The sequence below is a fragment of the Elgaria multicarinata genome, chromosome 8, assembly GCF_023053635.1.
Source record: "Elgaria multicarinata webbii isolate HBS135686 ecotype San Diego chromosome 8, rElgMul1.1.pri, whole genome shotgun sequence".
Lineage (NCBI taxonomy): Eukaryota > Metazoa > Chordata > Lepidosauria > Squamata > Anguidae > Elgaria > Elgaria multicarinata.
Genome location: NC_086178.1, coordinates 11,219,612 through 11,244,855, shown reverse-complemented (window position 1 = coordinate 11,244,855; position 25,244 = coordinate 11,219,612). Strand labels below are relative to the sequence as shown.

The window sequence follows — 25,244 nt, the reverse complement described above, 5'->3', positions numbered from 1 at the left end:
TGCTCCCGCAATGGCACTCCTCTAATTGCAGTACAGATCACAGAATCATAGAATCATAGAATAGCAGAGTTGGAAGGGGTCTACAAGGCCATCGAGTCCAACCCCCTGCTCAATGTAGGAATCCACCCTAAAGCATCCCTGACAGATGGCTGTCCAGCTGCCTCTTGAAGGCCTCTAGTGTGGGAGAGCCCACCACCTCCCTAGGTAACTGGTTCCATTGTCATACTGCTCTAACAGTCAGGAAGTTAGATCAGTCACATGTGCTCCATGATGGGCGATCACAGAAGCGGGGAACCGTTGGGAGCAAGCCTCTTCCGTTGCAAAAGGGCCTCAGGTATAGATTAGCTCTACACCTCATCATCAGGGGATAGACTCTGATCAGGTGGCCTGCATGCTTCTCCATCTTCTATCAAGATTCCGACTGATGGACCAATCCAAGGCCCTTCTTGTGGGTCTTTATCTTTAAACTGGCCCTCCAAATAGAGGATGACTTTAAACAGAGGATTGTCTGCTGTAAAGTAGGATGCATAGCCACCCTCAAACAATACAGAGTAATTTGTTTCAATTAAAACTACAGTATTTTGGTGTAGGTAGGTAGAGAATCCAGTGACAGGTTGGAAATGGTGATGGTGGGGTGGGTGGGGACACCAACATGCATAATGGCTCCCAGATCCACAGAATCATTGTGGCAATTTCTAAAAATCGGAATCCATCCTGTGGGGGAATTAGAGTGAAGGACGCTGGGGCTCAGTCCACCCCTGAGGGAGAACACTTGATGTAGGTAAATGAGAAGGCGTCCAACGGAGACACCACACTATTGCTCTTATTTAATGGATTATTATTATTTTTGCTATGCATTCCTATGCGTGGAGGAGACTCGTCAGATTGACAGTCTTTTAACATTCAAGAAGGATGTCAAGACTGATCTCTTCCGGCAGGCCTATCCAGTGGAATTTTAGGATGTTTTATTATGTTTTTAGGATGCTTTTAGGATGTTTTTTAAACAGTGTATACCATGTTTTTAATCAGTATTTTATTATTTTATGCTTATTGTTGTTCCCTGCCTTGATCCAATTGGAGAGGCAGGTAAGAAATTTATGATGATGATGATGATGATGGTGAGTTTTGGATCGTGTTCCAAGTGATCAGATTCCTCCACATTTTCCACATCATTGGATGCTTATAATATGAATCCTGTGGCTGGTGATGTTGGCCTAATCTACACCAAGCAGGATATTGCACTGTGAAAATGGTGTGAAAGTGGTCTGTGTCAATGGACCCCAACAGTGGTCAGTGCACTTCAATACCACTGTAAAGCAGTAGTGTGGCTTCTGCCTTTTATATACCACTTTCATAGTGCAATATCCTGCTTGGTGGTGCAGATTAGGCCGTTGAGTGAGGAAGCTAGCTTCTCCAACCTATCATGGGCACTCACAGGAATTTGGAGGTGGGGAGGCAAAATATATCCATACATAACTAGCACGGTGTCTTTGATTTTTTTTAAATTTCATAGTGGTATGTGATTTTATCTGTACACCACCCTGAGATCCAGTGATATAGGGCTGGCTACAAATGTATAAATAAATAAATGTAGCGTGGGCTGCCACAACACACTTGTGCAATGTACTTGTGTGGTGTGCATGCTGTGTTGCTCATGAGTGTAGGAGGTCCAATTTACTTACACAATGATTAATATACACTCTCCACATTTGCTGTTATATTTAATGACATCTTAAGTCTCCAGTGTTCCCTCATCCAAAGGATTGTGTGCAGGAGAAGCAGCATGATCAAAACGTCCCATTGAATGGGCCATGTGCAAGTTGTTTATTTCCTCTTTCAGAAGAGGAAGTAAAGAGGGATAAATGCACGGTCGGAAAAGTGATGGGAGGCAAACGCGATTTCCCCCTGTGTGATGACACTCTATATCGTTCTTGTCTTAGTTTCCTGTTATGTCTGTCCCACTGCCAGAATGCTGACAGAACTGCAGTGAGCATGCTTGACGTGTGGTAAGAAGATCCCATTAAGTTGAATGGACAGGGCAATGGACACCTAATATAATGAAAAAACTGAACATTTATCCTATTTACCTGCTACTCACAAAACCAATTTATCCAGCCATTCCCAGTTCTCTAAATTTTCTTTCCTAACCCCTAAATTGAAGTAACAAGAAATTAATTATCATGATTTTTGTTGTTTTGGACAAATACTGAAGAAAGAATCCAGCGAGCCACCAGATATAGTTTGCTGCCTTTGTTCCTATATACACATGCTTTGATTTTACCAGCTCACTCCCACTGGAGAATTCTACTAGACATACTCAACAACAACAACAACAACAACAACAACAACAACAATAATAATAATTTTATTTCTTACCCGCCTCTCCGTCTGGATCAAGGTGGGGAACAACAGTAAGTATAAAATACATAAAATACTGATTAAAAACATAGTATACATTGTTAAAACATCCTGATGATGAGATGTAGGCCTAATCTACACTCACTGAATTCAATACTTCATTGAGTTTACATGGACATCTGAGAATGTGAGGAGGCAAAGCAGAAAAGGAACAGGTTTGAGGTGGGTTCCTGCACTGAGCAGGGTGCTGGACTTGATGGCCTTATAGGCCATTTCCAACTGTACTATTCTATGAGTCTAGGTTTCACACACCCTAATGGAAGATAGACTCTAGGAACATGTGCTAGGTAAATTTCTCAGAATATGTATGCACAAAATTGGCCCTTTGCCAGTCCAGGGCTGGATGAGACTTGCCTTTCATTCTAGCAGCTTTCCCCCTCAGTTATTTGAGTAACACATAATAGAATTAACCATACCTGATAAGATGTACACTGAGAGTGCAGTAAAATTAAATTATTAGTATTAGAAATATTAGTATTAGTAGTAATATATGCCTCAAAGGTCTCATTGTAAGACTAATAGTATATGGTGTCAGTAGACTTGTCTACTTGCCCGTGAGAAGTGAGCTATATAAAAGGGTGTTACTATAAGCCTGAAAGAACTGGAAATATCTGTGAGGAAAGCAAATAGCGTTGGAGAAAGAGGACTGGACACACCCAGATGTACTAAGCAGATTCAAAGACAGGGAAAGAAAAGCCAGAAGAATGCTAGGGATACAGCTATTTTTGATTGCTGTGCTAGTGGGTCTTCTGATTCTGCACTTTCTGAGACAGCTATGGTCACGCGAAAAATACCCTTCTGGGACACTTCCGCTGCCTGTCGTTGGAGGCATGTGGCGGATAGCCATCAGGCTGTATCAAGATACTTTGATTAAGGTACATCTTTCTAAATCATTAAACAATAACGCACTAACCTGAAAGTTGTCTTTAGATGTATGTTGTCTCTGTGTGTACCGTTTGTTGTGTGTCTTTAGATTTTGTATATTGTTTTTAATGTTTTAATCTCTGTAAACCTCCCAGAGAGCTTCAGATATGGGGTGGTATAGAAATGTAAATAATAATAATAATAATAATAATAATAATAATAATAATATACACCACTGGCCATGGAAGTTAATGAACTATAGCAGCAACCTGGGCCTACCAAAATACATCCACTCCAACATCCAGAAAGCAGTCACATTTAAAACATGCTCAGTTGTCAGGAAATTCCTGAGTCAGGGAAAGACAGCATGACCTGGCAAAGCCCATTGTGTACATCTGGAAGAACCGCCACGAGTGAGAAAATGAAAATAATAATAATAATAATAATAATAATAATAATAATAATAATAATAACGATGTATTCCTATATCTATTTACCCGTCAATAAACCCCATTAAATGTAATTGCACTTACTTCTGTGTAGAGCATGTATAGGATTACACTGTAGGAGAATTAGTAAAGAGTCCTGAGAATTATTTTCTTCCAAAGATAACTGTGGGTACAAGTGCAGTAGGTAGAAACTTCACATTTGATATGGAAAATTATGTAGAATCTAGGATTTGGCCCAGTGCAATTGTATGTACATATCTATTCAGACGTAAGCGACATTAAGTTCAATTGGACTTACTCCCAGGTAAGTGTGTATAGGAGGATCACAGCCTAATGATATCCAGTCATATATTCAGCAAAACTATTCATTGTTTTGCAGGTATTATGTTTCCCATAATATTTTTAGTTGTGCTCACAATTCTTACTGTAATAAGATTTACAGTTTCTCATGGTTTCACCCAATATTTATGTTTATTTTATTTATTTAAAAACTTATCCAATCTTTATAATTAAGAAGATTTTCAAGGCAGTTTACACTGATAAAATATATATAACAAGTAACAATATTTAAAACAAACTGGATCTAGTTAATCAGCATCACCCAAGATTGCCTTAGAGTAGTATAGCCACCATCCTCTGTCTAGAGCAAGGATACATAAATCTGTCAAGTTCAATTCCGTTCAGTTCTTACCTTTCCTACATTAAGTTTGCTCCATCCCTTTTCCCCATCCCTTTGTGAAATTGTATTTTTAAAGCCCGAGCAAAAATGTATATGCGTGTGTATGTACATTTGTCTAAATACATGCATTTTTGTACACACGTTTCCAAAGATACACTTTTTTGTATGCACTTTTTTTCTAAATGCATGCATATTTTGCAAGTGTTTTTGAAATGAAAGCAGCACAGGAAGGTGCAGCCTTATCTGAGTCCCTTTCTCCATGCAGAGAAAAAAACAGGGGTGGTGGTATGACGTCATGGAAGGGGCAGGGCTTCAGGGTGTAGCCCCTCCTCCTTGACATCTTCTAGCCCTTGGTGTAATGAAGGTAATCGGTCCCCTGTACCAAAAGTGGTGCAGTTTTGTGCACACTTCCCCCCATTGGACTTCCCCCATGAACTGACCCATACTGTATGCTCTGCATCTAAGGCCTTCCTCTGGGAACCTCCTCCAAGGAGGCTTGGTGGGCAGCAACAAGTGGGAGGACCTTCTCAGTTGTGGCCCCTGGCTTATGGAATAGTTTCCCTGACAAGGCCCAATGGGGCTCCAAAATTGTCAGTTGTGCACTTCATGATGAATTAGAGATATGTTTTATTTTATTTATTGCTTTCCCCCCACATTTCCTTCTAGGAACCTTAGGAAGTGTACATGGTGCACCCTCTCCCTTCCCATGCTATCCTCACAACAACCCTGTGAGGTATGCTGAGAGCCAGTGATTGGGTCAAGGTCATCCAGTGAGCTTCAGGGTGGAGTGGTGATTTGAACCCAGGTCTGACATGGAATCCTTTTAGCTTCCAACCCTTTTTCACAAGCTCTGGTCAGCTATGGGTTGATCTATGTAAGTCTGACATGTAGGCTAGGATTAAAACATTGGAAACAGTACATTGGAAACAGTACACTCAGGCCCTTTCTACACCTAAGGATTATCCCAGGAAAATGGAGGGATCATCCCTGCCTGCTTCTGGGATCCCCTGTGTGTCATTTGCATGCACAGGGATGATCCTGGGTCGATCCTGGGGGAAAAGGCAGGTGTAGAAACAGCCTCAGAAAACTTTACAAAGAATTGGAATTGGAAAGAAAAAAATTACTTATTTCTAACTATTAGTCTATTTTAGCTCTAAATCAAAAGATCTAACAGAGTCACAATTCACAACCTTTGCAACCACGTTTTATCTGTTCCCTATAAAATCCACCTAGGTGGCCTATTGTTATACATCAGCAAACAATTTTGCAAACTGCTGCATTTATCTCTCCCCAAAGCTTATTGGTTTTGCCTTTCCCACACAGTCACCATGATGTGACTCAAATGGAACACAGCCTTCACTAGCTAATGATTTTTATCTCTTACCTGCCTTTCAGGTAACTGAAGCAGGTACTGTGTAGGTGGAACAAAACAAGCAAACTGCACCAGTATCCTTCTGTCTATTTCCAGTGTAAAGTGTTGTTAGTGATGGACAGATCTGTCGATTTTGCTTTTTCTCCACATAAGCCCTGGATGCTGCTGCATCATAAAATATAAAATCTACCACTTCTCCTTCAAAGGTGTGCACAGCACATTTCATTAGGTGGTTCGGCCAGGTTTTTTTTTTTTTAAAGGTAAACATTGATTGAATATACAGTTATAAAGGACTTATTTTTCATTCATCAAACAATCGAAATAAACGAAAACGGAAGTAAACTGTATTTTTTTAATTAACAAGTCATCTGTACTGCACTGTTGTAATTATTTGATTGGGTCTGAAGTAGAGGAGCACTAATTTTACTGTACTTATTGTCTTTAAATATGGTTAAATATCCCACAGTTACCTTGCTATTCTATTCTACAATTCCTTTTCCCTGTCTTTTTTCATCCTCTCTTCGTTTTCAGGCTGCATCCTATGCACATTTACCTCAGAGTAAGTTTGAGTGATCTCAGTGGGGCTTACTTCTGAGTAGACATACATAGGATTGTGCTGCAGCTCTGTTTTAAAGTGACACAAGATGCACACATACCATGTTTACCAAAAGAACGGCTTGAAAAAAGGGGGTTGGACACCCTAAAATAAGCAAGGGCAGATAGGAATTGTTCTAGCAAGCATTCTGAAAAAGGTGGTGCTGAATGAACCCTCCTTAGCCAGGAGGTCCTGGGGGGCATTGAGTTCTCCCCCCTTCCCCCTTTCTTTTCTCTTGCTGGTGTCCAGACTGGGGTGGGCGGTGGGGCAGCGATGAGGAGAGAAGGCACGTAAACATACAGCTTCTCTCTCTCTCTCTCTCTCTCTCTCTCTCTCTCTCTCTCTCTCTTTCTCCCAAACATTACAGTACCTGCAGGGCTGATGACTAGAGGAAGGCAGCAGCTATGAAGGGGGGAGGGCCCCAATCCGCAGCTCCGGGCAATCTTACTACTTACAGAAACAGTCCCCTCCTCGGCTCCACCACGTGCTGCTTCTTGGCCCCAGCATGGCTGCTGCTCCCACCTTGTTCAGCAACTGTCATGAGAGGACAGGCAGAGCAGCTGGGAGCAGGGAACAGCTGAGTGAGTGAAAGAGTGAGCGATCAAGCTGGGGTGGCAGTGGCTGCACTGGTGAAAAAAGCCTTCCGGAGGAAGAGCGGGGTGGGGACTGGGAGCAGCTGAATTTGTCACTCTTTCCTACAGCTAGCACCGACCGTGCTACCGCAACATGGCCATGGCAGTTTAGGGTGTTCAGCTGAACCCTTTGAACCTGTTGTCCGCACGCCAATGTTCTCCTTCCAGATGGTCCCCTGACACCATGCTTTTACCTTCCAACCATTTCCTACAGGCTCTTCCAACAAAGAAAAGGGAAACTTATGGCTCATTGTAGGAAGCTGGAGCAGAGACAAGCAAAATGTACAGGCTGCTTCCCTTCCTCTCCCTCTCCTGTAACTAGATGATTATCAGTCCATATAAGTTGATAACATGTTATGATTAGCAGCTCCATCACACTGGGGGTTGACGCGCTCCCTACCTTCGCTTCTCCGCCCGTGTTTTCGTCCCTCAGTTCAAAAGAGGAAGTACACAAGGAGCACGAGGCCCATTGAGTCCACTGTTCTAATGGTGCTGCTTCTCCTGCAAACAGCAGGAGAGAGAAGCAATTTTGAGTTTAAAAAAACATCGGACTTAATGAGGTTTTTTGTTGTTGCGCAATGAAGGCTAGAAGGGGCGGAAGGCATGTGGGAGGCAGACAACGTCATGTGAGGGACCTGAGCAAACTCCGAGAGTGCTCAGTAATGAGCGTGCAATAAAACGCTTGTCAGATGGAGCTTTAGATCTTGAGGACAGGGCCCCAATCCTGAGCAATCCAAACAGGGCTGGCCCTACCATTAAGCAGGACGAAGATCTCATCTCACCTACTGGGACCCTGAGAATAAAAATAAAACTAGGAGGTAGAAATATTCTTAGAGCGTCATCAGACAAGTGTTTTATCGCACACTTGTTATTGGCCACTCATGGTTTCCGCGAATCCTTTTGACGACCACGTTTGCCTCCCGTGTATCTCCTGCCCTTTCTGCTCATATTGAGCTTTATCACACCAGCGTTATACTGTGCAATCACTGCGAATTGCATGCAAAGGACTCAGAAGTTTTCCACCTTATAATCTGCCTTGATTGTGAAGTGCTCCCATGCATCCTGCCTTAATTGTGCAATAAAGCTAAAAGATTTGCTGTATTTTGAGCGTATCTTCCGAGCCGCCGCTGGGGCACAGGAGCAGAATTTTAAACAAATGCTTACATCTGTGTAAGCTTTAAAGATAAAGACACCAAAATTGGCACAGTAATAGATATTAGGGAGAGCTTTAAGCACACCAAATTTGAATTGAATTGGGTCATCCGTTGATTTTTAATGATTTTTTTACATTCCCCCCCTTAAACTCACTTCCTGGCATGTAAAGGATCGCTGTCGCCAGGTAGCAACAACAACAACCATGAAAGCTTAGCGCTATGGGGATAATCCGAGGGAAGCAGGTACGTGGGATGAAGCTTATTCTCATCTCAAAAAAAATACCCGAAACGTGCTGTCGCAAAAAGTGCCGCCATTTCCTGCTGTGTGCAGGAGAAGCAGCGGGATAAAAATGCCCACTGAATGGGCCGCGTAGTCATTGTTTACATTCTCTTTCTTCCCCGTGTAAAGAAAGAGGAAGTATTTGGGGACAGAAGCGGGGTGGGGGAAAGCAATGGTAGGGAAACACGATTCCTCCCCCTCATCTAATGATGTGTTGATATTAATTTTTTGCCATGGTTAGAGAGGAAAGCTGAACATGGCCAGAAGCTGCAGCTACACATACTGTATTAACTTGAAATTATAAATGTATGTAACATTTCTCTCCTCTACTTTGATCTAATTGGCAGGACACAAAACAATCTGGAAACACTGAACGGCCTGTGACTCCACTGCTTAAGGGTGCAACAAATGAAAAAGGTAAGTTGTTGTGAAGAATAAGAGGTTTTTACTCCAGAGACATTGTAGGAGGAAATTAAATAAAAGAGAACAAAGGACCCCTTTGGGGGTGATAGAGGGGAAATTCATTTGGGTCACATTGTAATGTGAAACAACCAAGTATGGACTTAAGAAGTTAAGAAGAGCCATCCTGGATCAAACCAAGGGTCCATCTTGTCCAGCATTCTGTTCACACAGGGACCAACCAGCTGCCCATGGGAAACTCACAAGGAAGACAAGAGTACAACAGCAGTATCCCATGTTCCCCAGCAACTGGACTTTCTGAACTAATACTGGAATGCAATTATGCTTCAGTCTTCTCACTCTCTGAATTTTGTGAGGCAGTGCTCCAATGAAAACAATAATGTACACCCTCGAGGAACTTCGTGACGTAACAAACCCTTAAACTAGGCCCGTCGCCTGAGCCCTTCTCAGGCCAAGCGCCACCACTTGAAAACCCGAGCGAGGGTTAATCAAAACCTTACCCCTAGCTATGAAGGAAACCGGTTTAATACAGGATCTGCTCTAAATTATACTATGGGTATAATCTGACGTGGGTGTTTAATAACTGTATGGCAGGTAAATAGTGCCAAGCTGACACATGGGATTTGGTAGCTAACAAAATAATAATAAGTTTATTGTTATTTAAAAACTTCAAATAAAAATATAATACTTTCAATCCTGCTTAATCTAAACAATCTACACACTAATCACCTCTCTCTCTTTACACCAATCCTAAATCCCTAGAATCTAAACTCTTCTCACTTTACAGATAAAAAATGCAAGAAAGCAAAACCTAAAACACACTCACCCCCACAAACTCCCAACACACTCCTTATATACTCCTCTCCCCCCACCGATTACATTATAAACCACACCCACTCAGTTCTAACATCCCCTACTTACCAGACATACTAATCCAGAATATAATCAATTGCGGGGTAACGCCACAAACTTCCCTACAAAAGTGGTTCATTCCATACAAAAAAGTATATATTAGAGGTATTGCTTGGGGAAAAAAAAAGTATATTGGATAAATGGTGTGCGGACATTCATACACATTTGTACACATATGTATTTTCATGTGGACTTTAAAAAAAATCACAAACTGACATGGAAATGAGATCAAATAAATTTGCCCTTGAAAAAATGTGAGTATTATAGAAAGTAAGTCAGACAGATTCCTTCATCCTTACTCTAAATGTTTCAGTCAACTGGAGATTTCCCCACTAGGCCAACTCTGTAAATAGTGTTTGCATTTCTTTTGCCAGCTGTGTCTTTCGCTACTAAGGGTTCCTTCACACTGAGCTTACGGTATACAATCAAGATTGATTACTCACTGAAGTTTGTGGGTCCTTTTCGTGATGTTGTCATCTTCTGGTGCCTTTCCTCCCATTTTCTAGCTTTATTCTGCCATGATTTAACTTGCCAAAAATGCAGGAATAAATATACATCACCATCAAAGAGCTGGTGTATTTCTGGGATAGCAGATATTCTGTAATTTTGCCGTGCCGTTCGCTAGCTGTATAAATGGAACATATGGAATTTCCGCACAAAGGAAAGGGCCCAGAAAGTGGTGGAGGAGATGTATTGTGCTCCTTATGTATATTTCCTTTTTCTTTTTAGAGGATGTCAACATAAAACGTTTTTAACATGAATTTTTGCAATTGATTTCTCATTGGTTCTTAACACCGTCAGATGTAATATTTTCGAATGGACACATCTGGAAGCAGCAGAGAGAGGTTGGACGAATTACTATGCAGAAGTTGGAACCGGGGAAGAAAAGCATCAAACGCCAAATAGAAGAGGAGGCCCATCAGCTTGTAGAGACTTTTGCAGATGTTAAGGGTATGTGACACTAGGAGATAATACTGTCCCATATCGTGTTCTGCAGATTATTATTATTATTATTATTATTATTATTATTATTATTATTATTATAATTTTGGAAACACTCTCTGCATACTTTGGAGTGCAATTTGATGAATTTTTAGTTGTTTTCTAATGTAAAAGTAAAAGGTTCCTTAGACCCGATATGAAATTCCACTCTCAGTACTCAGATGAAAGCACAATTAAAATGTTTGCAAATAACTTCATTTACAGGACAGCCACTTGATCCTTTATTACTCATCACTACTTCAGTGTGCAATGTGGTCTGCGCTGTTGCTTTTGGACATCGGTATCCTATGGAAGACAAAAACTTCCAGAAACTGATTGAGGCTATTGATTTGGCCTTAAAATATGGAGGTAGCTTCATTTACACTGTGAGTAGTTTTTCGCTATCCTATGAAGTCAGATGGAGTGATGGCCTCAAAGGTCATAACTTGTTATCAGTATTCAAAGAGCACCTGGGCTTGGAATTACGTGTGGTTGGAATCCCCACCTCACACAATCCTGGGCCAGTCACTGTCCTGCAGTCTAACCTACTTCACAGATATATGAAGGAGTTGGTAAATTCCTGGAGGAGAAGGCTATCAATAGTTACTTCTCCTGATAGCCATGTGCTACCTCCAGTATCTGAGGCAGTAAGCCTTTATATACCAGTTGTTGGGGAACATGGGCAGTAGGTGCTGATGCCCCTGTGTCCTGCTTGTGGGTTCTTCATCGACAGCTGGTTGGCCACTATGTGAACAGATTGCTGGACTAGATGGACCCTTGGTTTGATCCAGCGTGGCTCTTTTTATATTCTTATCTTCATTGAGATTGTGAGGTTGGTGTGCATGGATGGATGGATGGATGTGTGTGTGTGTATATATGTATGTACTGTTTTACTAATTAATTAAGGTTCAGATTTCAGAAGCAATTACAACACAAGTGGTTAAAAGTCCAAAGCCATTATTACCTAGCAGACTAAAGATGAATACATAGATAAGGCTAAAAGCAAAGCAAGACATCTTCCCCATTCAGTTATCGGGAACTCCAGAAGACAACAGGGAGACTCCATTTGCTGGCCATTCAAGTCCACGGCACCCTGTACGGCAAACTAGGTTAGTGTTCAAGTTCCATTTTACAGATGCCAGGGGAGCTGTATTTCATAGAAACATAGAATCATAGAATAGCAGAGTTGGAAGGGGCCTACAAGGCCATCGAGTCCAACCTCCTGCTCAATGCAGGAATCCACCCTAAAGCATCCCTGACGGATGGTTGTCCAGCTGCCTCTTGAAGGCCTCTAGTGTGGGAGAGCCCACAACTTCCCTAGGTTACTGATTCCATTGTCGTACTGCTTTAACAGTCAGGAGGTTTTTCCTGATGTCCAGCTGGAATCTGGCTTCCTTTAACTTGAGCCCGTTATTCCGTGTCCTGCACTCTGGGAGGATTGAGAAGAGATCCTGGCCCTCCTCTGTGTGACAGCCTTTTAAGTATTTGAAGAGTGCTATCATGTCTCCCCTCAATCTTCTAGTCCTAGCTAGCGTTTATGGGCCATCCCGTCACTGTGGGAACTCTAATGTTTCCACCTCTTAGCAGTGTGTTATCAAAAGAACAGCCACGACCCCAAGACTGACACGAGACCTGTCTCATGTCTTGATCTGTCTCATAGGTCATAGCTAGTTGTTCTGGGAAGCATGCCAAGAAATGGCACCTGCCCATATATAGAACTTTTCTCAGACTTTAAAGGTATCATGTCACTCTGTTTTAACTCCCTATTTACATATAACAGTCAGCTTATAATGGAGCAAATATCATACTGAGAAAAAGTGTTGCCATGGGATTTCAAGTGTTGGGTCAGAATGACTGCATATCAAACCTAGGTCTTTGCTAGACGTACCTGTTAATCCAGGCGTGTGGAGGGGCCAGCCTGCATTGCAGCTAGCACGGGCTGTTGCTCCTAGCTAGACGCCAGACGCGACGGGGTAAAGGAAGCCCTGTTGCATCCGCCATTTTTTTTTAATGTTTTAAAGGGACTGGAGCGCAGGAGCGCTCAGGTAAGTCTTTTTTTTAAAGGGTTTCCCCACTCCCCCCTGCCCCCAATCTCCCTCCCCCCAGCCGCGATCTCTCCACCCTGGCTCCGCTCTTCTCCCCCATCTCTCCCGCCGTCTCCGCTCTTCCCCCCCTGGCCCCGATCTCTCCCCCCCACGATTCCCCCCCCTGGCCCGATGAGCACAGCGTTCCTGTGGAGCGCTGTGCCCAGTGCGCGGCTTCTCCCGGCTACTCGCGAGTAAGTTGCGTAGCCAGGAAAAGCTGTGGAATGGGCTAGACCTTCCGTGGCCTCGGGCTCAGCCTGGAGATGTGGAAATACCGGGCCAAAAGTGGTGCCGGTTATCCCGTGCAAAGGGAGGGTTGACCCCGGGATCCCCTGTGCGTCATCTGGACGCACAGGGGTGAGCCCAGGTATCAGCCCAGGCTAAACCCTCGTCTAGCAAAGGCCCTAGTCTCCTCGAGATAACAAAGGTCTTCCGGATTTTCCCATACATATACAAACATATGTGAATGCATGTGTGTGAGAGAAAGAGAAACGAAATGGGGTGGAAGAGAGAATGTGTGAGAGAGAGTGAGAAAAAGGCTTTTCCCTTCCCACTATTGGGCAAGAGCTACACTACAGCTTTAAAATGGCTTATAACAGTAGTGACAACCATTGGGCTCCCTGGCACATTTTCAAAACACTTTCAAAGTGTTATACTCGGCTTGGTGTAGATCTGGGCTGTGTCTTGACGGTGGTATTTTTGTGCTGCGAGGTCTCGACTTCTCACGTTGGTGCTTCTTCCTGCTCCTTCCTGACCACCACACTGGTCCAGAGCCAGTGTGGTGTAGTAGCTAAAGTGTTGGACTGAGAGTAGGGAGATCCAGGTTCTAGTCCCCACTCGGCCATGGAAACCCACTGGGTGACTTTGGGCCAGTCTTCTACTCCCAGCCCAACCTACCTCACAGGGTTGTTGTTGTGAGCATAAAATGGAGAGGAGGAGGATTAGGTACGCTGCCTTGGGTTCCTTGGAGGAAAAAGGCAGGATATAAATGCAATAAATAATAATAATATCTGCACTGCAAGGAGCGCCAGTGTAGGAATTGCGGGAAGGAGCATGGCGAGGTGAGTCCCGGCAGCAGCAGTGGCGGCAGCAACCAGAGGCAGTGGAGCTCAGATGTCACCCTCTGCCTCTTTCCCCCTGTGGATCGCTGGAGCTGGCCATCCTCTGCTTCCTTCCTCCTCGAAGGCTCAGCGGCTGGAGGCATAGGCGTAGGACTGAAGCGCAGAAAAGAGGGATGCTGTAGATTGGGGCCCCCCAGGCAAAGCGCTTTCCCCCAGGAGATGTTTCTGATGCTCGCCTTTTGACTGGCTTTGCGGCGGTTTAAATGTGAAGCTCCACAGTGCCGCTGAGGTGGTCCAGTGGCCATTCGGCTGGGCTGCCCCTTCCCTCGTCCTTGCCCCTCTCCCCCAGTTCTTACATTTTTTAAAAACTTCCATTTTTTACTTTTTACTTCTTCTTTAAAGCGATGGTCCACGGAGGTGTAGAGGTAGTCCAGTGGCCATTCGGCTCACTGGCCTGCCCCCTCCCCTGTCTAGCCGATGCGACCAATCAGGGGTCGCCATCCGCTGGGGCATGCCTCCAATGCAGCTCCGAAGCAAGGCGACAGATGGCAAATGCCGTCGGCACCTTGCTCCAAGAGAAAAAATCCGTGGTAAGTGCCCGACTTTTTTAAACTGGGCCTTCGGGGGGTTTGCCCCTGGATGGCTTCACCATGGTGGCTGCGTCATATAGTTGACCTGCCACCACTAGGGCGACCCTATGAAAAGGAGGACAGGGCTCCTGTGTCTTTAACAGTTGCATAGAAAAGGGGATTTCAGCAGGTGTCATTGGTATATATGGAGAACCTGGTGAAATCCCCTCTTCATCACAACAGTTAAAGCTGCAGGAGCTATACTAGAGTGACCAGCTTGAAAAGAGGGCAGCTTTAACTGTGGTGATGAAGAGGAAATTTCACCAGGTTCTCTATATATACAAATGACACCTGCTGGAATTCCCTTTTCTATGCCACTGTTAAAGATACAGGAGCCCTGTCCTCCTTTTCATAGGGTCACCCTAGCACCACTGCAGATCTACCCCGGGGCAAACCCCTGGTCAAGACAAGCCCCAGGCCTTGATTTTAATATTAACCATTTTCCCCTGAGAGGACACAGCCCCCATTTTTTTTAAAAAATGTTACCAATGTGACAGTGGCCCAAAGAAGTTGGGTCATGATACACATTCATGGGCCTCCTCATCGTAGTAGTGACAGGATTTTGCTTTTGTCTTCCTTGTAGCTGTATAAAATATTCCCCTGGTTTATGAGACGTCTTCCGGGGCCACAGAAGAAGGCCTTAATCTCCAGGCAGTTGGTGATTTCGTTTGCAAAGAATGAGATAAAGAAACATAAGGAGTTTAAGCCAGGTCAATTGCCACAGGATTTCATTGATTTCTATCTACTGCAAATGGTGAAAGTAAGTACCCACTCCAAGAAATTGTTGCATTCCCTCCCCTGCCAGCTAACTTAAGACTTGGGTGAATGATCCCCTGGCAGAAATCCACATTGAGCGTCATCACACAGGGGGAAATCGCATTTGCTTGACGTAGTTTCTCCGCCCGTGCAGTTGTCCCTCATTACTTCCTCTTTTGAAAGAGGGAGTAAACAACTTGCATGGGGCCCATTCAGTGGGCCATTTTGATCCTGCTGCTTCTCCTGCACAAAGCAGGAGATTGTGGCTACTTCCATCTTTAAAAATAAGTTGGACTTACTGGGGTGTGTTTTTGTCATGTGAAGAAGGCTAGAAGGGTGGGTGGCACACAGGAGCCGGACGACATCATGAGAGGGACCTGCGAAAATCCGCAACTGCGCAGTAATGAGCATGCCAAAAAAAATGCACATCTGATGGAGAGGATGATGATGATGATATTTATTTATATCCCGCCTTTTGTCCAGTGCTGGGCGTCAAGGCGGCATTACAAAGTTTAAAACATATACTGCATGCTCCGGCTGTGGGCTTTCAGTTTTTTTCCAGGAAACCAAGGAGACAAAATGTCAGATTCAAGATTTACTTACAAGGAGAGTGTTTTATTGAGTAACTTACAGCGTATACAGGTGTACGCAATAAAGATGGACCAGACTGCAACGGCTTCTGCACAAAAACATTGACCAGTCTGGACCCCTACCTGGGTACAAGAGCAACTTATATAGCATACTGGTTTTGGCACAGTGGCCAAGTTAGGCAAGTGACTGATTTTTGGGATTAGCCATAAGGCACTCTTTCTCAGCATAGTATAATATAGCACTAATTGGCATTACTGATAAGTAAGACACTTTTGGCACAGGTAAGCTCACTAATTGGTACAACTGATTAATGATGGGGTGTCTTCTTGACAGAGCAGCTCTGGAATATAAGCTTGTTAGTACACTTAGATAAAGTACCAGGCTCATTAAGTCTTGCAGATAAAGTGCCAGGTGCCTCATGAGCTCACTGTTTAAATTGACCATGCTTTGACCCATCTTTCCATCAGTCAGAAGGATGCTACAAAGCAATACAGAAAATAGCAGATGGCTGTGTTAGAAGCAAAGGCAGCCACTACCCATAAGCCTTTGAAAGCAACCGTGGCCTGCAGGCCTGTGGGCCTACATATACATTTAAAACCTAGAAGTAGACATATACAAAAGTTAAAAAAAAAATTAAATATGTTCCAATATTAAAACATTTAACATGACAATTTTAGAAGTCCTTGGCACAGACGCAGGTCCAGCAATCCATACTGAATATGTCCTTCAGCAATCCACATTGGATACGTTTGGGTCACTGCACTCTCAGTGCTCCACAATCACAAAGTAGTTTGAAAAATTGGAAAGCTGCAGCTTTCTTATGATGCCTCCTGTTAAGGTGGTCAAAAGACCCCCACCAAAAGACCCCCTTTCTGGGGGGAAAGTGTACACCAAGCACTCAGGGCTCTGTCACCAGACCCCTCCCTTCCCCTCTTTCACTAATAATGATCAGCAAAGTTAGCTTCGCCCGCCCTTGCACAGGGGGCGGGGGCTTACCTGGTACAGTACGTTACATAAACAGGGCCTAGTTGTCACACTATTATGTGTTGTTAGCTGTTAGAAATAGTTTCATTTATGGAAAATGTATAACTCTGCAATCAATAAGGGATGGGAGGAGGGAGGATCCATGAGCTCATCAGGAGGGGCAAGGAATGTTATAAAAGATGCTGGTTGTGGATGATGGGTGGAGAAGCTTGTCTTCGATCCGTCAAGGGTGCGTTTCTTCCTACACGTGTAGTTCAATAAAGAAGTAGTCACTGCATCTGGACTTGTCTGGTTTTCCTGTTCCCTCCATTCTGGGCCGGATCTACACTACTGCTTTAAAGCACTTTATAACAGTTTTATAGCACTTAAAGCGCTTTGTAACTGTTATAAAGCACTTAGATCCGGCCCTGGTTGGGTTTTTTACCCTAACACTCCCTGCATGTGTTTTTAAGAGAGGGTCAGAGAGATCCTTTTCGATCCCCCTTCTAATGTCAGTGTGGTATTAGAACCCCAGTTCATGACCGTGTGCCAGGATCCCTGCAAAACCACATGTGAAAGGCGAATTTGGTGCTGGGATATAGACCCTGCAGAAAGTATAGCACACTTTTATAGGCTGGCCTGTAACTTGCTATGAACAATATTTTGTCTTTCTTATTGCCAACAGCAGAGAGAGGGTGACCGCACTTCTACCTATAATGAAGACAACCTGGCTGAGTGTATTCTTCACCTCTTTATCTCAGGCACAGAGACCACCGCCATTACTCTGCAATGGGCCCTGCTTCTTATGGCAACTCATCCAGATATCCAGGGTGAGGGAGACTTGAAGCCTTATCAGATGGGTGGGTGGAGGGGAATCAAATTTCCCTACCGTTGTTTTACTTCCTGCTTTTGTCCCACAATAGGGACAAAAAGCTTCCTCTTTTTTCACTTGGGAAGAAAGAGGAAGCAAGCAATGACCACGTGGCCCATTCAGTGGGGTTTTTCTTAACCACGCTGCTGCTCCTGCTCACAGCAGGAAATGGTGGCAGGTATCGTCCAACCCCCTGCTCAATGCAGGAATCCACCCTAAAGCATCCCCGACAGATGGCTGTCCAGCTGCCTCTTGAAGGCCTCTAGGGTGGGAGAGCCCACAACCTCCCTAGGTAGCTGGTTCCATTGTCGTACTGCTCTAACAGTCAGGAAGTTTTTCCTGATGTCTAACTGGAATTGGGCTTCCTGTAACTTGAGCCCATTATTCCATGTCCTGCAGTCTGGGAGGATCGAGAAGAGATCCTGGCCCTCCTCTGTGTGACAACCTTTCAAGTATTTGAGGAGTGCTCTCATGTCTCCCCTCACCCTTCTCTTCTCCAGGCTAAACATGCCCAGTTCTTTCAATCTCTCCTCATAGAGCTTTGTTTCCAGGCCCTGATCCAAAGTAGTTCCGGAGTAGTTCCAAAAGCCTGCCGGAACAAAAAAGTTTTTGCCTGCCTCTGAAAGTGTAGCACAGAGGAAGCCAGCCTAGCCAACCTGCGAAGGGAGTTCCAGAGCCTTGGAGCAGCCACTGAGAAGGCCCTATCCTGTGTACCCATCAGGCGTGCCTGGGATGTTGGTGGGACTGAGCCAAAGGCCTCCACTGAAGATCTCAGAGCACAGGCAAGCTCATAAGAGAGAATACAGTCTTTCAGATAACCTGGACCTGAGCCGTATGTGTGTGGATTTTATCTCGTATGACATCTTGATTGCCTTCAGATGAGTGTTCTATGGCATGCTTGCAAATGGTCACTCACGGATCTTGGTGGGTTGTTTTGATGACACAGTGATCCTCCTGTGTGTCTCCTGCTGCTTCTGTCGTTTTTTTGCGCTACAAAATAAGACCCAGAAAATCCATTTCTTCTTGGGTCTGATGATAATTGGCGCCATTTCCTGCTGTGTGCAGGAGAATCTGCACTCTAACCCCACCCCCCTACTGAATGGGCCACGTGGTCATTGCTTGCTTTCGCTTTCTTCTCTGTATGAAGAAAGAGGATGCTGCTTGTCCCTATTGTGGGAGAGAAGCAGGAGGTAAAGTGACAGTAAGTAAACACAATCCCTCCGCCGGTCTAAAAACACTCCTTGAGGGGTTCTCCAAAGGCAGCCTAGAAATAAATTGAATGAGATGAGAACCCTTGGCCACCTCATTGGAATATAACTAACCCCCCTACCCCCACCCAAAATTGCTGCAACTTTTGTTTGCAACCCCAAATTTGCAGAAATTTCATGTAGAATAAAACGAATTGCCTAACTTTCCTAAGGTAAATGCATTGCCCAGAATAAAGTCCGCCCCCCATCTTTTCCCTCAGATAAAGTCCACAAGGAAATGGATGCTATTTTGGGTTCCTCTCGATTCGTCTGCTATCAAGATCGGAAGAAACTCTCTTACACCAATGCTGTGATTTACGAGATCCAGCGTGCTAAATATGCCTTCCTATCCAGAATCATCAGAAAATTTGCAAAAGATGTGAACATCTTTGGTTTTCTTATTCCCAAGGTATACTGTATAAGATTGATACAGCTGCAATATTCTATTCCAGGAGCAAGGAAAATCACAGGGTACCATGTTAAGAGATGTACCCACATAAGAGCTTCTGTGTAATGCAAATCCTGACTGGCAAGAATTTATTTATTTATTTATTTATTACATTTTTATACCGCCCAATAGCCAAAGCTCTTTGGGCGGTTCACAAAAATTAAAACCATCATAAAACAACCAACAAGTTAAAAGCACAAAAACAAAATACAGTATAAAAAGCACAACCAGGATAAAACCACGCAGCAAAATTGATATAAGATTAAAATACAGAGTTAAAACAGTAAAATTTAAATTTAAGTTAAAATTGTGTTAAAATACTGAGCGAATAAAAAGGTCTTCAGCTGGCAACGAAAGGAGTACAGTGTAGGCACCAGGCAGACCTCTCTGGGGAGCTCATTCCACAGCCGGGGTGCCACAGCGGAGAAAGCCCTCCTCCTAGTCCGGTTCCCCCTCACCCCCCAAAGTCCGGTCCCCCCTCCCCCACCCACCCAAAGATATTGGATTGCAGAGGTGTCTGTGTGTCATTCCCCTATGTAGCCTGCATAATCTGTGCTGATTCCTTTAATTTGTTTTGCATGGCTTCTGGTAACTATGTGCACATGAGATGCTCATACAAGAGATACTCATGTATAAAATATACTTCCTAAAATATCCAGCACTTCACAAACTTCCACTTACAGTGAATACACTTACACTTTTTGGGGACATTTCTACACAAGGCTTTTATTGTGCATTCTTGATTGCTCACTTATGGTAGTTTGCGGGTCCTTTACATGACGCCATGCTGCTCCAGGGGATCTCTCACTTTTTGCAACAGTTGTATTTTTTTTCATAATGAGGAAAGTCTGGAATTTTCTCTAAATCATACGATGGAAGCTTCATGTAAATGCACAATTCTGCTACACCACGGTGCCAACTAATGGTTGTATAGTGAAATGAATAGAAAGGCTAAAGAAGAAAAATCCTGGGGTGGGGGGAAGCACATGTAAAGGAGCCAATTTTAATCCCGCAAAGAATCTGGAAGCAGAAGCCCTTATAAAGGTGCAGATTAAAAGCCTCATGTAGAAATGCTTTTGGTTTCACTGATGGCCATAAGCTCTGTGCCAGATTAAAGAAGGATTAGAAATAAAACACCAAATAATATATTTTTAGTTCATTCTAGCTGAGAATGTTTGTTATTTTGTTTTGTCATAGTTAATCCCTTGCTTTTTTTGTAACTCCTTTGAATACATCTATAGTATATTTTCCTTTCCCCCCCCTAAGTACATCAGATTTATTTATTTATTTATTACATTTTTATATTGCCCAATAGCCGAAGCTCTCTGGGCGGTTCACAAAAATTAAAACCATAATAAAACAACCGACAGTCTAAAAACACAAATACAAACTACAGTACAAAAAACACGACCAGGATAAAACCTGGTGCATATAGGTTCAAATGTACAAATTTGTGAGAGTTCCAGGAGGAGTGAAGCCTGTGTATATAAACACACACAAAGATTAGTGAAGTGTGCTGATTTGTGTGCATTCTGAGCCAACATTATTCTTCCTTTCAGGGAACTTTTATTAATCCAGATCTGAACTCTGCTCTTCTTGATCCCAAGCTATGGGAGAAACCTGAAAAATTCAATCCCTGTCATTTTTTGGACAAGGATGGAGAATTTGTAGCTAGAGAAGAATTCCGGCTATTTGGTACAGGTAAATCCAGACATGATTTATTGACATATTTCAATAAGATGGAGGCTTTCGTATGGCTTTTATTTTCAAAGGAATATTTGATCTACATAATGTTGGTGATTGAGCAGTAGCCACTGCACTACCTAGTTCTCCTTTAGGGCATGGAATTTGCCAAAATTCTTTGACTTGTTGGTAAAAGAACTGAAAGGTAAATGAAGGTTGTTATTATTTTCATCTTGGAGAGAATGAGATCTCTTCTTTTTCATGTAAGAACTTTTACACAGCACTTACATGGAATCAAACCACTGGCTTAGCACTACCAATTCTGACTTCCAGCATGGCCTCAATTCTCAGCGATCAGGAGCTGAGAACCTAAACTAGAGATCCTGGGGATTAAACCTGGGGTGTTTGCATTGCAAAACTACATGATATCTGCCCCATAGCTTAAACCAATATATCTAAACCAATATATCGTAGCAAACAGTTCAGCTTTGGACATAAAAGAGTAAAGTGAGCTTTCTTCGGATTGATTTTTGACAAGGAGTCCCAAACATCCTCCCTCCCTTCTGCTGGGCTGCCTTTGGAATAGAACTGTTGCAGCCTTCACCCAGAAAGGATGGCTATGTGAGTCTTTTCCCACGAACACCGTCCCTTGAAAATTTGGTACAACACTATGGAGTGATTTTTGCCTCAGGTGCACCTTGGCTTTGGGAGATGTGGATTTGCTGCTCCACCTCAGGCAGAAGGGAACACCTTGGGCCAGCCATAGGTGTCTCCTATGGTTTCCAACGAGATCTTGGAGCTTCACAGGCTGGGAAAGTGGGGTAGAAAGCAGCTTTGATTATTCCCCTCTGCTAAGTCCTTCTGGCTGTTGGATATAAGAACATAAGAAGAGCCCTGCTGGATCAGGCCAAGGGACCATCTAGACCAGCACTCTGTTCACACAGTGGCCAACCAGCCATCGACCAGTGATGAACAAGGCAGGACATGGTGCAACAGCACCCTCCCACCCATGTTCCCCAGCAACTGGTGCACACAGGCTTACTGCCTCAGATGCTGGAGGTAGCACACAACCATAAGGGCTAGTAACCATGGATAGCCTTCACCCCCAGGAATTTATCCAACCCCCTTTTAAAGCCATCCAAATTGGTGGCCATCACTACATTGTGTGGTAGTGAGTTTCATGATTTAACTATGTGCTGTGTGAAAAAGTACTTCCTTTTATCTGTCCTGAATCTCCCACCAGTCAGCTTCATGGGATGACCCAAGGTTCTAGTGTTATGGGAGAGGGATAAAAGTGTCTCCCTTTCCACATTCTCCACACCATGCATCATTTTGTAAACCTCTATCATGTCTCCCCTTAGCCTCCTTTTTTCCAAGCTAAACAACCCCAGTTGATATAACCTTCCCTCATAGGGGAGATGCTGCAGCCCCTTCATCATTTTAGTTGCGCTTTTCTGCACTTTTTCCAGCTCTATAATATCCTTGTTTAGGTGTGGTGACCAGAACTATACTCAGTATGCTAAGAGTGGTCTCATTTAGATATGTTTTTCCAAAGTACTATGTAGAGTAATACTATACTAGTGATCAACGCATTATACTTTATATCTCAGGACTTGTACAGCTTTCAGAACTCAAATGTTCTAACTTGTCAATGCTTTTCGAACTGTATACATTAAGGCTTAGTTACCTGTGGTCTCTGAAGCAGGAGTTACAACAATGGGAGTTGCTGATGGGCATAAGAAGAGCCATGCTGCACCACATTTAAGGCCTATCTAATCCAGCATTCTGTCCCCACAGTGGCCATGGCCAACCAAATACCTATGGGTGGTCAACAAGCACGGCATGAGCCATGGCCAACCAGAAACCTCTGGGAAACGCATAAGCAGGGCATGAACCATGGCCAACCAGATATCTACGGAAGTCCACACATAGCAAATGAACCATGGCCAATCAGATATCTATGGGAAGCCCACACTTAAGGAATGAGCAGGGCTGGCGCTACTATTAGGCCAACTAGGCAGCCACCTAGGGCGCAGACCTCAGAAGGGTGCAGTACTGCCCTTTAAGGTCACAGTTTTATACAAATTAGCTGTTTTAAGAAAAAAACATAATAAAAGGAAAATATAATAGTTCAGAACCTCTTCTTGAACAGCTGAATCGAAGTTGGCAATTTTTGGGGTGTGTGTGTGCAAGTAGCTCACCTTGCCTAGGGCACAAAATAGTCTGGCTAGATGCCCTGGTGAATAGGCTGTATAGACTTGCCTCACTGGCTGCCTTTTCCTTTTTTCCTCCACAGGGGATTGTGAGTGTTTGGAGGAGGAGTTGGCAAGAATTGAGCTTTTTGTCTTCTTCACCAATCTGCTGAGGGCGTTCATCTTCCAGCTGCCAGAAAAAGTGAAAAAAATTAAGAAAGAACCTAGAGTAGGGATGACAACATATCCTCATTCTTATACGCTTTGTGCTATTCCCCGCAGCAGGAAATCATAAACTATAAATATAGAGTGGCCTATTTATTACTGTCAATGCCTCCCTCATTCTTTTGCATTTACTTTGGTCTTCTGCCTTGATGTGCTCAATCCACTCTGTTCTAGAACTACAATCTGAATCTGTCGGAAGTTGAGCTAAGTCTATGATGTAATTGGTTGCTAAATCAATCTGACGAATGTAATTCTTCCCTGTAGGTTGTTAATACATTGCCGCTAGTTTGTGACATATAAAGCACTTGGTGCTTTTCAAAAAGTAAAATGGAGTGTATTTATTGAATAAATGTATTGGTAACATTTGCTTTGTCAGCTTGTAGTATATCGTGTATTCTCTGTTAAGTGGTGAATGGGATGGTTAAAAGCAGATCTACATCCCAAGAGAAATCAGTAGTGGAAATCCTTGGAAATCTGCCTGACATTATGATAAGTAAAGATGGGAAGGACATAGTAAGTTGATGATATGTTCATAATGATGTCATGTTACAAAACTTGTGTATGACAAGGTAGGGTGCTTTCACATGTAAGTCTTGAATCGTCATTGAGGCTTACGTGTGCAATTCATCTGGAAGAAAGAAATAGAAGAGGAGCATTTATAATGTGATGAAACTTCACACTCATGTAGGTTTTCCATTTGTCCTGCAAACTCAATTGAAACAGGAGCACCTTGAAACTTATTTGTAGAAACTAGACCTGTGCACAGCCCCCCAAATATGCCTCGGAGGTCGATTCGGTTCCAAATTTGAAGCAGGAGTCACTGTTGCAGCCACAAGGCCATCCAGGAGTTCAGAGGACTGCCCTCCCCTCCTGTTTGCCCCCTAAACCCAGCAACCTTCTACCTCCCATCCATGGGACTTACCTGAAGCCTCTGCACCGGTGAGATGCCCGTCCTCCAGGAGAGCCATAGATCAACTGTTGTAAACTACAGCAGCTGGAAATTGTAAATTGTAAATTTCTGCCCACTGTAGTTTACAACAGTAGATCTACAGAAGGCCAAAGTGGCTCTCCAGGAGGATGGGTGGTTCGCTGGCATGAGCAAAGGCTTCAGGTAAGTCCCACAGGTGGGCGGGCAGGTGGTGGTGGGGTAGTGGCTAGCTATTGGGCCAAATCATCACAAAGTGCTTTGACTGCTTCAGGACAAGGCAGCCTAATCTGGTCCTGAACTGAATTCGGGTTGAGGCAGGCTGAATTGCCTGCTTTGACTCAGATTCGGGACCAAGGTGAAGCACACCCCTGGTAGGAATACCCTTTGACACCCAAGTACTGGACTAAAATAACTAAAATAACTTGTCTGCATCCTTCTTGGAGTGTGGTGCCCAGAACTGGAAACAATACTCAAGATGAGGCCTAACCTGTGCCAAATAGAGAGGAACCAGTACCTCACACGATTTGGAAGCTATACTTCTATTAAAGCAGCCCAAAATCACATTTGCTTTTTTTTTCTTGCAGCCACGTCATACTGTTGGCTCATATTCAGCTTGCGAACTACAACAATTCCAAGATCCTTCTCACTCGTAATATTGCTGAGCCAAGTGTCCCCCATCTTGTAACTGTGCATTTGGTTTCTTTTTTCTAGGTGTAGAACTTGGCATTTATCCTTATTAAATGTCATTCTGCTGTTTTCAGCCCAGCACTCCAGCCTGTCAAGATCACTTTGAAGTTTGCTTCTGTCTTC

At 43.6% G+C, this 25,244-nt stretch overlaps 1 protein-coding gene across 1 annotated transcript; it reads left to right on the top strand.

Moving 5' to 3' along the window:
- The first annotated feature begins 3,122 nt into the window (after positions 1–3,122).
- LOC134402097 (cytochrome P450 2J5-like) lies at positions 3,123–23,777 on the top strand. Its single transcript, XM_063131427.1, has 9 exons — positions 3,123–3,293; positions 8,791–8,860; positions 10,577–10,726; positions 10,982–11,142; positions 15,114–15,290; positions 17,526–17,670; positions 19,180–19,367; positions 20,966–21,107; positions 23,386–23,777. The coding sequence occupies exons 1-9, from the start codon at positions 3,123–3,125 to the stop codon at positions 23,574–23,576; spliced, it is 1,395 nt and encodes a 464-aa protein (XP_062987497.1). The 3' UTR covers positions 23,577–23,777.
- The last annotated feature ends 1,467 nt before the right edge of the window (positions 23,778–25,244 follow it).

Coding starts and splice junctions, on each gene's coding strand:
- LOC134402097 (XM_063131427.1), top strand. CDS start 3,123: ATGCTAGGGATACAGCTATTTTTGATTGCTGTGCTAGTGGGTCTTCTG. Junction 11,143..15,113: donor GAGGTAGCTTCATTTACACT/GTGAGTAGTTTT, acceptor TCTTCCTTGTAG/CTGTATAAAATATTCCCCTG. Junction 15,291..17,525: donor ATCTACTGCAAATGGTGAAA/GTAAGTACCCAC, acceptor TATTGCCAACAG/CAGAGAGAGGGTGACCGCAC.